Source organism: Malania oleifera, chromosome 9 (assembly GCF_029873635.1).
Source record: "Malania oleifera isolate guangnan ecotype guangnan chromosome 9, ASM2987363v1, whole genome shotgun sequence".
NCBI classification, from domain to species: Eukaryota; Viridiplantae; Streptophyta; class Magnoliopsida; order Santalales; family Ximeniaceae; genus Malania; species Malania oleifera.
This window is the reverse complement of record NC_080425.1, coordinates 49,489,085-49,502,734: the sequence shown is the minus strand read 5'-3', so window position 1 is coordinate 49,502,734 and position 13,650 is coordinate 49,489,085. Positions and strand designations below refer to the sequence as shown.

The 13,650-nt window shown below is 36.8% G+C and overlaps 1 protein-coding gene across 2 annotated transcripts; it reads left to right on the top strand.

Annotated features, from left to right (window-relative positions):
* Positions 1-9,901: 9,901 nt before the first annotated feature.
* LOC131164201 (putative 12-oxophytodienoate reductase 11) lies at positions 9,902-12,460 on the top strand. 2 transcript variants are annotated; one of them, XM_058121217.1, is made up of 3 exons: positions 9,902-10,009; positions 10,095-10,315; positions 11,432-12,460. In XM_058121217.1, the coding sequence occupies exons 1-3, from the start codon at positions 9,927-9,929 to the stop codon at positions 12,187-12,189; spliced, it is 1,062 nt and encodes a 353-aa protein (XP_057977200.1). In that variant the 5' UTR covers positions 9,902-9,926; the 3' UTR covers positions 12,190-12,460. The 2 variants fall into 2 exon arrangements, with proteins under 2 accessions (XP_057977200.1, XP_057977199.1); XM_058121216.1 differs by having other exon boundaries at positions 10,095-10,366.
* The last annotated feature ends 1,190 nt before the right edge of the window (positions 12,461-13,650 follow it).

Here is a 13,650-nt window from a genome sequence, read left to right as displayed (position 1 = left end):
GTACTAAAATTAGTTGTTATTTAAATTTGTGATTGGTTGAGTTTTTAGAATTATGTGTTTTAATTACGTAGGAAAATTATCATCTTTAGTTTTTATTCTGAAGTGCAACGCGTGTTTCAATTCTTCCTTGGTTGAATATAGGATTTTTGTTTCTCGTTATTTAATTCAGTGCATGTTAGGATTAGAAATTAAATTGCATGTTCATTTAATTCGTAAAAAGAATTCTCAAACATGTTGAAAAGCCCAACTGTGAACTACGTTCAATGCCCTTTTGTTTCTTGTTTTCTAATTGGAATTACGCACATTTGAGATTAAATTGCATTCTCTGAGGAGACGATCTGACCCTTAGGCTAAATATTACATGATAGAACTCTTATACTTGGGATAACTTTTGAACTGCTCATTTTTCGAGTGTGTCAACTTCTATTTATAGGCAAGCTGGCCCGCACGAAATCGTCGACGGTTTGGCCATTTACCAAACCAAAATCTTCCTCAGAAACCTATCGATAGTTGAAACCATTGACTGTTTTCCTAAACTTTACAAAACCATCGATGGTTTAACACCTAAAATGCTCTCGGTAGTTTTAACCGTCGACGGTTTCCTAAGACTCCTTGAAACCGTCGATGGTTTGGTCCTGTGTTGAACCAATTTCCTATTTTCTTTCCCTTTTTCTCTTTTGTTTTTCTTTTTCCCTTTATTTTCTTGGTCCAGCTTCCTATATCCTCCCATCCTTACAAAAATTTCATCCTCAAAATTTGTTAATTGACTTTCATCACAATCACTAGATTATCATTGATTTGCTGGTTTGACTCAAGGAAAGCCGGTAGCCATCCACATGACAGCCCCGTCTCAAGTTTATTAATTACCTTCACCTATGGCGGAGGAATACTGTGGTTACATACAACACCTCTGGGAGATTACATTAACTATTCAAAATTCTCCCAAAGACCATTCTTATACTAAAACTAGAAATAAACAGATAACTAAACAAACCTATACACAAAACCAAACACCTACCTATACTATCATACTTACCTAAACCATTGTACCTACTTGCCTAGTGTTGGGTCTCGCTGAATAGCTGTGGGTACTTCTGACGTATTTCCTTTTCTAACTCCCATGAAGCTTCCTTCACTGCGTGTTTATGCCAAAGCACTTTCACTAGCTGGATATTCTTAGCAGGCAGTTCATGTTCCTTACAGTCCAAAATTTGAACTGGAATTTCCTTATAGGATAAGGTATCGCTGATTTCTAGGAATTCATAATTGATCACGTGTGAGGGATCTGGGTTGTACTTCCTCAACATCGACACATGGAAGATATCGTGCATTCTAGACAATGCTAGGGGTAACGCTATTCTGTACGCAACCGGACCAATCCCTTAGAATCTCGAATGGCCCGACGTACCTAGGGCTTAGCTTACCCTTCTTTCCAAACCTCATAACTCTCTTCATCAGAGCTGTGGCACCCCAACTAGACATGTGGGCCCAGGGTGCTACTTTAGTGATGTTTGAGTACCTAATACCATCATATCATACACAATATGCAACGGAATAAATGAACCAATCTCAACATATTATTATCAGAGTCTAAATCAACATATATATCAAGGTTCTATCCATACACATATTACATCCCAAAAGCTAATTCACATGCTTGGTCCACATGATCAATGATACAAGTCCGAAAGCATACTACCAAATCTACTCATATCTGAGTTCTTGAAGACACTCATAAAAAGTAACTAACTAGTCTCCATCCCTTATATCCCGCTAAACTCGATCTTTGGGATTCTCTGAAAGGATATGTTGTACAACAGGCTAAGACACCTCTTAGTAAGGAAGATTAAGTTAATGGCAGTGTGTGGCAATATGCTTTTCAGTGTATACTAGAATCATACCTCTCTCTTTTACTGAACATAGTATGCACACTCATTTCTCAAATATGCATACAAGATACACCCTAGAACTATTCGCCATGTATAAACCCCCGTGGTCAGGGTTGTGTGGCTTAAAGGCTGAGCAAAAACCTGGGGGATCAACCCAAGCCAAGTTAACTTCCTGCTATATACGTTAGCAGGCTTCCGCAAGCTCGCTTACGGGTCTGATTGCATCTTGGTCAATGGGCTAAGACCACCCAACACCACACACTCATAGATGTGGGCACACGCGATCAAATGGTGAAACTCTCTCTAGAAATGGTACCGCGCTCGCAACACTGGGTTCAAAGGTTTCCTAAAGCATATCGTGCAATTTAAGTAAATAAAACTGTACTTTAAAACTCATTTCACGAAACCCGACCACTCGCCGTTTAACATTACTTGGGCCTCTACCCTCTCATAAAGTACAAATCTCGGGCCTGGGCCCCTTAAACCTCGGCCATTTAATACAAACTCTAGCCTCAAAATAAACTCTATTATTTATAAAACTCGACCTCGGTCATTTAATACAAACTCAACCCTGGCCTTTTCATAACTTCTTGCATTTCTCAAAACAATTACAATATTTTCGCAAAAAGTTTAGTATTACACAAACATACCCATTCAGGTATTTTTATAATTCTCAAAATAATATTCACCTGCCACATAGTTTTCCATATTAAAAACATAGCTCGTAGGCAGTCATGAAAACACTATATAAATGGTTTGTAGAATCAAACCAAACTTTCCACTGTTCATTTATACTCAAAATATCATATCGTATATCCTAAGTTTAAAAACAAGCTCTTTGAATGGCTGGTTTTCAGAAGAATAACTGAAAACATAAATATACTCACACCATAAACATATCCACCAGTAAAAAAGGATAAAACACTGCATTAAACATAACCCCCTTACTTGATTTTGAAATGGAAATTGAAATGCTTGAAAACCAAATCCCTACCTTTGTCACCAAACTGAAAATCTAATCCACTAGAACTATAGATCCTAGCTCCCCAATCCTCGCAGTATCTTTCGATCGTCGAAATAGGCGACGAACGACGAAGAACTGTAGCGAGAGAGAGAGAGAAAGAGAGAGAGAGAGAGAGAGAGAGAGAGAGAGAGAGAGAGAGAGAGAGAGAGAGAGAGAGTTTTGGGTTTCTTAACCCTTAAGTAATGAAAAATGATATTTATAGGCCTTTTGACTTGGTTAGACTTGTTCGACGAATTGGTCCCTCATCGACGAGCCATAGAAGGATGTTCATCGCTGAACCTCCTCCCTCGTCGACGAACCCAAGCCTGTTATTTTTCATGTCGGTTGGGATCTTTTCGTCGATGAAACTCTGAATTTTGGCGACGAAGTGCTGAAGGGCCTTCATCGATGAGAAAATTGGCTTTGTCGATGAGGCCTACAAAAATCCCCTTTTTATACTTTTTATTATTTTATGTGTTCGGGTCTCTATAGGAGCAATCCTCAGAAATATCCTATTTCCTATCCCAAACTCCAGCTCTCGTCGGCGTGTGTCAGCATGGCTCTTCTGTCGATTCTGAGCTATTTTAATTTGATCCCTAATGAGTTTGATCTTTTCAAAATTTCACTGAACGATCTCTGGCCCCAAAATACACCATTCACCAACGTCATCCCAGTACAATATAGATCGGCACCTTTGACCATACAATGCCTCATATGGTGCCATCTCGATACTAGCCCGATAGCTACTCCACTAGCAGTAAATACTAAAGCCAACCACCTCCAAAATCTAGCACACACGTCCTCAATATATCCTATAATATCCGGATCATCCTTTCTGATTGTCCATCTGTCTGAGGGTAAAAGGTTGTGCTAAAAGTGAGTTGCGTTCCCAAAGCTCTCTAAAGACTTTTCCAAAACTGGGAGGTGAACCGGGGGTCCCTGTTTGAAACAATGGACACTAGTATACCGTGCAGTCTCACTATCTCTTAAACATATAACTCTGCCAGTCGGTTCATGGAATAGTTGATTCTAATAGGAACAAAGTGGGCAATCTTCGTCAAACGGTCAACAACCACCCAGATAACGTTCTATCCATGAAGTGCTAATGGTAATCCTATGAAAAAGTCCATGGAAATGTGCTCCCACTTTTACTCGGGAATGGGAAGTGGTTGCAACGGTCCCGCTGGCCTATGATGCTTGGCCTTCACGTGGTGACATGTCAGACATTGCTTTAACAAATTAGGCAATCTCCCTCTTCATGTTATTCCACCATAATGACACCTATAGATCCATGTACATCTTAGTGCTCCCTAGATGCACTATAAAGAGAGAGCGATGTGCTTCTTCCAGAATGGTTCGTTTAATCTCTGCATCATTTGGTACACATATCCTGGTGTGAAATTTCAACACCCCGTCATTTAAGACATTGAACTCTACCTCCAACCCACTTTGTACTTTATCCACCATCTTCACCAGCTTTGCATCTCTCATCTAAGCTCCAGTGATGGTGATTTCCTTCCACTATCTACCACTGTTGATACCATTGCATTCATTGACTTCTGACTCAATGAATCAGCTACCATATTAGCTTTTCCTAGGTGGTAACTAGTATAGTCGTAGTCCTTTATTAGTTCAAGCCATCTTCTCTGCCTCATATTCAATTCATTCTGTGTGAAAAAGTACTTAAAACTTTTATGATCAGTAAAGATCTCGCACTTTTCACCATATAGGTAGTGTCTCCAAATTTTTAATGCATACACTGCTACTTCTATTTCCATGTCATTCATGGGATAGTTCTTTTCATATTCCTTGAACTGTTGAGAAGCATGTGCAATGACCTTTCCCTACTGCATTTGAACACACTCGACTCCTTTCTGAGATGCGTCATTGTAGATCATAAATCCACCATCACCTAATGGGATAGTCAAAACTAGAGCAGTGACCAGTCACTATTTCAATTCCTAAAAGCTTTGCTTGCATTCACTAGTCCACTTAAACTTCACATCCTTCCTTGTTAGCTATGTTAGAGGACCTGATAGTGTAGAAAATCCTACTACGAACAGATGATAGTATCTTTCCAAACCCAAAAAACTTATGACCTTATGCACATTTTTCAATCTTGCCCAATCAACTATCGCCTTTATCTTGTGCGGGTCCACTAAAACACCTTCCCTGGATATCACGTGTCCCAGAAATGCAACTTGTTCCAACTATAATTTTGCATTTCCTGAGTTAAACATATAACTTCCTTTTTCTGGCGAGACTCCTCGAATAGACCAGTATGTCATCAATGAACACCACTATAAATCGGTCCAGATACTAGTGGAAGACTCTATTCATCAAGTCCATAAATGTTGTTGGTAGATTTTCCAAGGTTTGGGTCCTTAACTACCAAAAATAATATTTATAAAACCTAACTCTCCCAAGTTCAGTATAAAGTGGGTAAGTCAGGTATCAATCCACGAAGACTTGAAGCGCTGTTATTAAACCACTTCCAATTTAATTTACATTAGACTTGTTATGAAAAAGAAGTGAGAGATGGTATTTTGCAATGGTGATTATCTAACAACTACTAGAAAGCATGTAACTGAAAGAAAATAAATCTAAACTACTGGAAAGCAAGTAAATTTCTAAGTTATCCTACTCCTACAAAGAGATATTGTCCGAATCAGATGTTGGATGCCATGCTTCTAACTACGCACATCCAGACTTCCATAGAAGTACTTACTCGAGGAAGCCAAAGTGGGAGAGGGGCGATCGAGGGCACAGTGTAGCAAGGGTGCACCAATCGTTCGGACCATGGTCAGGAACCAAAGTGTACCCTATCTCAACGATAATGAACACCTCCCCTGTTCTGTAGCTGATTATTTCCCTTTGACTGATACGTAGCAGTGCTTATCCTTATCTGCAATCTTTCATCAAACACACAACAAGTAAATGGAAAGCAGTAAATGAAAGCATGAGTAAAAAGATCATCCCTTTATCATTCAAAACATTAGTCACTAATGCTAGAAGTACAAGAGGAGATCATCTAATATACATGGCTATTGTATAACGCTGCTGGTTGTCACAGGTCGTCGGACACTCCATACATGAACCAAAACTACTCTATTCCTACTCTAACTTGGCTCTCAATGACTTCCTAGGTCTGTCACTAACCTAAGTGAGGCCAAAGAGGAACCCAGAGCTTGTGTTTGTAACAAATACTTATAGGCTCTAGGGTTTACAAGGGGTATTTTATAAGTTAGGAAACTTATAGTAACTTAGTGTTGATTTTTGGTTGTTTTGCACTCTTATTTCTTTCTAAAATTGGATCCATTGCCTTTAGTCTAGGTTCAGGGGCATTAGGATTGATCCATTATTGTCCACTACCTCCAGCTTCTCGACCACTATAAGATCGAGCTTCTGCTCTACTGAAACCACTGGTAGCACCATTGCTAGAGCCACCTTCCTCTTCATAAATATTACCCCCTCCATTTGTTCTTGTTCGAAATCTTTGTCTCTCTTCCCTTGTTGCTATGATCGTATGCTTTCTTGTCAAGAAAATCTCATACTTTCTTTTTCCAAGTCTTCTTCATCTCAAATTTTCAAAATCTCCTCTAATTTGGGCTTCTGCTTCATCTTGCCTTTTTTGTTTATCTCTTTTCTTCTCAGCATACTGTTGTAGATTTTTCATCATTTGTTCTCTTACTTATTTGGTCACATTTGAGCATCCAGTTACTTGACCCTTTTTATGTGTCAAATGTTGTTTTAAGCGTGTAATGCATCCTTTAATTATATTCCCACATAACTTACACATAATAACATATCTATTACCGTCCACCGCAGTACCAAAATGTCATCCAATATCCTCACTAGGTAAGTTCTCGTTTCCTCTCTCATGTGATATCTTGATAGACTAGATTTGATGATCTCTATACAAAACATAGAGAAAATACAAAGTTACAACCTTCATGAAAAAAATAATAGGTATAATATAATTAGTAATTTAGTAAATATTAAATAGTAAGTACTAAATAATCCTTCTAATTTTAAATACTTATTACGTAAAAATAAAATATAATATTTGATTAAAAATAATAAGTAATGTTTATTTAAAATATTTAAATAAACAAAATTATAAAATATTAGATATTTTATTTATTAGTAAAATAAGAATGTTTATGCATATATTTAAGGGATGTGTTCTCTTGTTGAAAGGATTTCAATAAATACATATCTTTAAAGTGTGTAAATAATTACAAAAAATATATATATTCCTTTATCTTTAAAAAGAAATTTTCATTATTTTTGATAACTTGATTTTATTTTCATTTATAACTATAAGAAATTAACATTGTAATTTTAAATGTGAAAAAGACTTTTGCTCTACTTTCATATACATCACTAATAGAGATCCATACAATACAAATTGACTATTTAACTTTTTAAGCATTTTCTTAGTAAATGAATTAAAATAAATTTTTTCTACAAATTATGGTAGTAAAAATCAGAATTATTAATGTATTAACTATTAAGTTAAATTTTGTTTATTAAGTTATCAATTTTTACTTTTTTTGATAATTAAAAACAAAAAATAGATCATGTAAAGATTTATTTTACCTAATTTTAAATTGAAGGTCAAAATGATGTTTTAAAACTTAAAAAATATTAAGAAAAAAGAAATAAGTGATGGAACTAGATTTTCATAAATTCTTTTTTTAAAAAATAAGATAGTTAAAATATTCATAAATTAAGAAAATTTTATTTTACATATGATTATTATTGATTTCTAATTTTTTACTCTCTTAAATTACTTTTTTTTTTAATTCAATTTAACATACATAATTTACAACAAAATATAATTTCTTTTAAAATAAAAACATAATGAAAAGTTTTAGTGGCAGTGGGTGTTGAGTGATTGACTCTAAAACTTATCTTATACGCTAAAGAGTGGAGGAGAAGTTGAGTCTTGAGAGTGTGGAGAATCTGAGACTGAGAGGAGCCTTGAAGGAGTCAAAGCACGAATGACCGATGACTCCAAGCTTCGAAGCCGAAATCGAAGGGCTGGCCCGTGGTGAGTGGCGACGACTGGTGGAGGGAGCTGTTGAAGGGCTATCAGTGACTTGCAGAGGCAGCAGAGCTACTGCAAGGTTGTCGTAGGTCACTCGCCAAGTTGCTGCAAGTTCGCAACTCCTGTAAGGCTGCAAATGCGACTGCTTGAGGGCGTAGATGAGTGGATCTGCTCACTAAGGCTTCGAAGAAGTAAAACCATCTTATTTAGCTTCGGTCAACAAAAGTTCATGGTAATATTTTTATTTTCCTCTTTGAATGTTAGATTGAATGGCAGCAGAAAGCCTACTTTAGGAATTTAGGAATACTGGCAAGCTGTCGGCCATGTATCGGTTCGTAACGTATCGTTACGCAATATTGATCCGTATCGGTTTGAGAGCCTTTAATTTCCATTACGTAACGACCATTATTTAAAACCATGATGCATGATATCTAATTCTTGTATGTGTTTTGGGGTTATAATCTGCATTAATCTCACATACCATGAGAATGAGGGATTCTCACAAATTATGAAAATTTCATTCCCATCCTCTACCATGAATAAGATAAATTTCATTCTCAGTAGAGTCTTATTTTTACGACCAAACTCTTCTCAATTCTCACTAGCTTGGTTGATTGGATGTATTAATGCTCCACAATGTAGCATCACCACACACTATTATTAGAGGTTAAAAATTATTACAAAAACAAACTAGAATTTAATAAAAATATAAGGTATTATTACTATTATTATGTTGTAGTAATTGAATATAATAGTTGACGTTTTGAAACTATATTGCTTTCAGTCATTTAATTTAATTGAATTATTAACTGTTAATTTTTAATTATGATGCGTTTTGTTTGAGGACATGAATTTAAATAATTATATATTTTTTTATAAATTAATTTTGTGCTAAAAATATAATTATTTTTATACATGTCAAAGATTTTTTTATTCAATTGAGACATAATATTTTACACATTCTTAACAATCTCATATTAATGCAAACCAAACAAATACTAACATAATCCCATTCTCAAAAATAAAATCTTGAAAATATGTACCACCATTAATTGAATAAAGATTATATATTTGTATATGTTGAATTTGGAGAACCAATCACATATTGGAGTAAGCTATTAATTATAACGAGCGTGTTAGAAATCGGATGGGAGAGCCTGTCAAGATCTCACATTAGGCGCAAGTTAGGTAAAACTTTAGCTTATGAGGATTGTTTAAACTTTCAATCGCATAAAGCAAGGAATACCTCATTGAAATTGGACCAAGATTATTAAAGTTAGGGCACTGAGTGAGTAAAGATTTGAATGAGTTACTTGGAGTTTTATTTGGTAGTAATTCGTTTCAAGTTGTTAGTTAAGTGATTGAATGTGCCAATTAAACAATAATTTTCATCAGAAAGAAGATTAATTGCAAAACAAGGTTAATAATAGCTCATGGAGTCAGCTTACGAGTTAACTTGTTATAATAGCTCTACAATATGCTTGTATAATAAAAATATAATTTGTTGATTAAGTAAGCTCCTCAGCATATTAGGTTGATTTAATAAGCTCCTGATTAAACATGTTCATAAATAATTAAACATTTTTGTTTATTTGATAGAATCACTTTGTATTTATTTAATTATCCATTTAAAAGTTGGGCCTTGAACTCAATTAAATTAATATATATATATATATATATATATATATATATACACACACACACACACACTGGATCTGTATTTAATTATATTGCTCTGTTCACGCTTATACCTAGCATGGAATTGCCGCGTAGCACAGTTCCCCGCAAAAGCAAAAATGCCAAATGATAAAATCCATAGCTAGATTAGGGAGGGGGCACTAAAATTGTACGAAATTCACATGGGCTCCGTTTGACGCAGATAAAGAGATTACTGCATTTCTTCCCTTGATATAACACACCCACTTCACAGGCCAAGCAAGCACAACACAGCACAAGCCCAAAAACAGAGAGAGAGAGAGAGATGGCAAGCAACAACCCACCGGCCACCACCCCCATTCCTCTCCTCACTCCATACAAAATGGGAAAGTTCAACCTCTCCCACAGGTTCTCTCTCTCTCTCTCTCTCTCTCTCTCTCTCTCTCTCTCTCTCGTGATAGGGTAACTGAAAACGTATGGTGTATACATGTAGGATAGTTTTGGCACCATTGACGAGGAGCAGGTCATACAACACGATCCCTCAGCCGCACGCTGCCGTGTACTACAGCCAGCGGGCGACGGAGGGGGGTTTGCTGATATCGGAGGCGACCGTGATCTCCAACACCGGACAAGGGTACCCTGAAACCCCTGGGATATGGACGCCGCAGCATGTCGAAGCCTGGAAGCCCATCGTCGATGCCGTCCATGCCAAGGGTGCCTTCTTCTTCTGCCAAATCTGGCACGTTGGACGTGTCTCCACTTATCGTACGCTTCATGACATCTACATCTAAGACCCCAAAAAGAATGAGTGCAATATCATTAGCTGCTCTTCTCCATCATAACTTGTTTATACCCAATTGCTTGTGATGGTGCGTGCGAGGGTCCATTTACAATAAAGCTTGAAAAGGGTATCACCAGACCAGACCACGCATGACTATCCGCCCAATGAGTTTATTTCTTTATTCTTTTTCTTAATTATCTTAAAGCTCTTCTTGGCATTTTCTGCGTCCCACCCAATAGAGCAATCGATTTTCTGCCAATAGCTGAAGCTTAGGCTGCCCCAGCCAGCATTGTTTAATTGATATTTTTTAAAATTACATGTTAGGTTCAACTGTTCAAGTCTTGGGAGTTCAAGATTTTAAATTAAAATTAAATTTATACTTTTGGAAAAGAAGAGTTGAATTGAGATTTAGTATCTAAATTAGGGAAGAATGGAAGAATTGATTATTGTTTTGGTTAATTAATGGAGTGTTCGAAGAGTCTCGATCATCATACAATATTAGCTAATGAAAGATTTACACGGTTGCTAAATTTATTATTTTTCTTTGTTCATAATTAATTTTGAAATAATTATTATATGGAGGAAAAAATTTTCAAACACCACATGATTTTATTGTTAAACATTCTAGATGATCCTTACCATCTAAGTTTCTAGTCTCAAAAATAATAATTACACAAAGTGTGCTGTTAGCTTTTGATAATTATCAACAAAGTTTCAAATAATTATATAGAAGAATGAGGACAAAAATAAAGAAAGTGCTTTTTTGGCTTTGGATAATGATAAATGTAATTTTTAAGAGTAAATGAAAATAAAGAAAGTATTTTTTTTTATTTTTAATAATTATAGTTAGTTTGAATAATCATGAACAAGAGTAAGTCAAAAATAAAAAATAAATTCAAAAAATTTATTTTACAACTAAATTTGAGAGAACGTAATTTTTTGAAACAATTAAGAAAAAAAAAAATGCATCCTAATTACTACTACTTTCTTCTATTAATAACTGGCCATGGACAACCATTCTAAAATTATACATATATATTTCTGAGTAGGTTTCCAGCCAAATGGGGAAGCCCCAATCTCATGTGGCACTAAGGGAGTCACGCCCGGCATCAAAGGAGTAGACTGGTCGCCGCCTCGTCCGCTGAGGACCGACGAAATCCCCAATATCGTTCGTGATTTCCGGCTCGCCGCCCGAAACGCCATCGAAGCTGGCTTCGACGGCGTCGAAATCCACGGCGCCAACGGCTACCTCCTGGAACAGTTCATGAAAGACCAAGTGAACACCGAGCGAGAGGACCAGTACGGCCGCAGCCTGGAGAACCGTTGCCGATTCCCGCTGGAAGTGGTGGCGGGAGTGGTCGACGAGATCGGCGGCGACCGGGTGGGGATGAGGCTGTCCCCTTACGCTGATTACCTGGAGACCAAGGACTCCGACCCGGACCGGCTCGGCGTCTACATGGCGAACGAGCTGAACCGGTTCGGCATCGCGTACCTTCACGTGATTGAGCCTAGAATGGTGAGGATCGGGGAGAGGATGGAGACGCCTCACAGCCTTCTCCCGATGAGAAAGGCCTTCAAGGGGACTTTCATTGCCGCCGGCGGGTACAACCGGGAGGACGGAAACAGAGCCATCGCCGACGGCTACGTCGATTTGGTGGCGTTTGGGCGCTTGTTTTTGGCTAACCCGGATTTGCCTAGGCGGTTCGAGCTCGATGCTCCTCTTAACAAGTATGATAGGAAGACATTTTATACCCCTTATCCGGTTGCGGGTTACACAGACTATCCTTTTCTTGATCTACATGCCTAATATTGCAGGATAAGTTGTAATAGTGGTTCTTAGATTATGGAGCGAGTTTACCCCTTATCCGGTTGTGGGTTACATGGACTACCCTTTTCTTGATCTATCCGCTTAATAAATTGCAATAGTGGTTCTTAGATTATGGAGTGAGTTTATTTTTATGTTTAAATTTCAATGTGTTTCGCCAATAATTCCAAACTAATAGAGTTGTTGTAGTGAAGTTTTATTGTTAATTTGTGCAATGAATTTGGAAGGAATTGTGGTGGTGTGTTAGGGTAAATTATTCTGATAGTTTTCAAATTATTGACTGCTTTTAATATTTATTTTAAACTTTGCTTTGTTTTATTAATAATTTCAATGTACAAGAAAATAAACCTCTTGAAGACAGGAAAATAGGCGTGGAAGGTTATTTGCGAACTTATCGTTCCAAAAAATGATAATATGAATTGTAGAATTCATAAAAATAATTTTAGAAGGGAGAGAAGAAAGCTAGATAAGTAAAAGTGTGTGTGTGTGTGTGTGTGTGTGTGTGTGTGTGTGTGTGTATGCACACGCACTTGTATATCACACATGCACTTACACACACACACACACACACACACTCTGTCTCTCTCGCACGCACACACGCACATAGAGAGTAGCATATGACACTAGGTCAAGATATATAAAATTAAATTCTAATGATGCTAGAAACTCAACTCATATTTTAGAAAGGGCAATAAATGACACTAGGTCAAAATAAAGATATCATGCCCAAGTTTTGGGAATTATGCCACATGCCCCCTATAGTAGGTGAACCAACACAATTTGGAAAGAAAAATACCCAAATTTGGGAACTATTGTCACATGCCTCTAGGGTGGACAAACAAAAAAAATTTGAAAAGAAAACTACTTGAATTTGGAAACTAAAGCCACATGTCTCTAAGGTAGGATACAAAAAAACTATCAAGGATTGGGGAGAATCGATTCCTATACCCTAAGGTATACAAACCGATATAGTTTGTAAAAAAACTACTCGAATTGGGGAGAATTGACCCCTATACGCTAAGTAGGATGTTGAAAAACTATCAAGGATTAGGGAAAATTGGCCCCTATACCCTAAGATAGACAATCTAACATGATTTGTAAGAAAATTAATTGGATTGGGGAGAATTGGCCCTACACCCTAAGTAGAATGCAGAAGAACTATATGGGATTAGGGAGAATTGGCCCCTATACCTAAGTAGGATGTAGACCATTCTAGTCTCCCCAACCCTCATGAAAATCCCACTACTTTAATGTCTAATCAAAATATGCATACAAACACATAAAAAACACTAACAACGACGAACAAATGAAAAGAGAGGAAGAAGGGATTTAGGTTTTATGTTTAGTATGACTGAATCTAGAAGTAGATTACCAACATATCCTCAAAAGAGGAATCAAGTCATCTATGTTCACAAAAAGTATTTTTAATTTAATTTAAAAAAT

Bases quoted from the DNA above. Each gene is read 5' to 3' on its own strand.
- LOC131164201 (XM_058121216.1), top strand. From the start codon at position 9,927: ATGGCAAGCAACAACCCACCGGCCACCACCCCCATTCCTCTCCTCACT. The intron at 10,010-10,094 runs GTTCTCTCTCTC...GTATACATGTAG, and splicing joins AAGTTCAACCTCTCCCACAG to GATAGTTTTGGCACCATTGA. The intron at 10,367-11,431 runs GTACGCTTCATG...ATTTCTGAGTAG, and splicing joins TGGACGTGTCTCCACTTATC to GTTTCCAGCCAAATGGGGAA.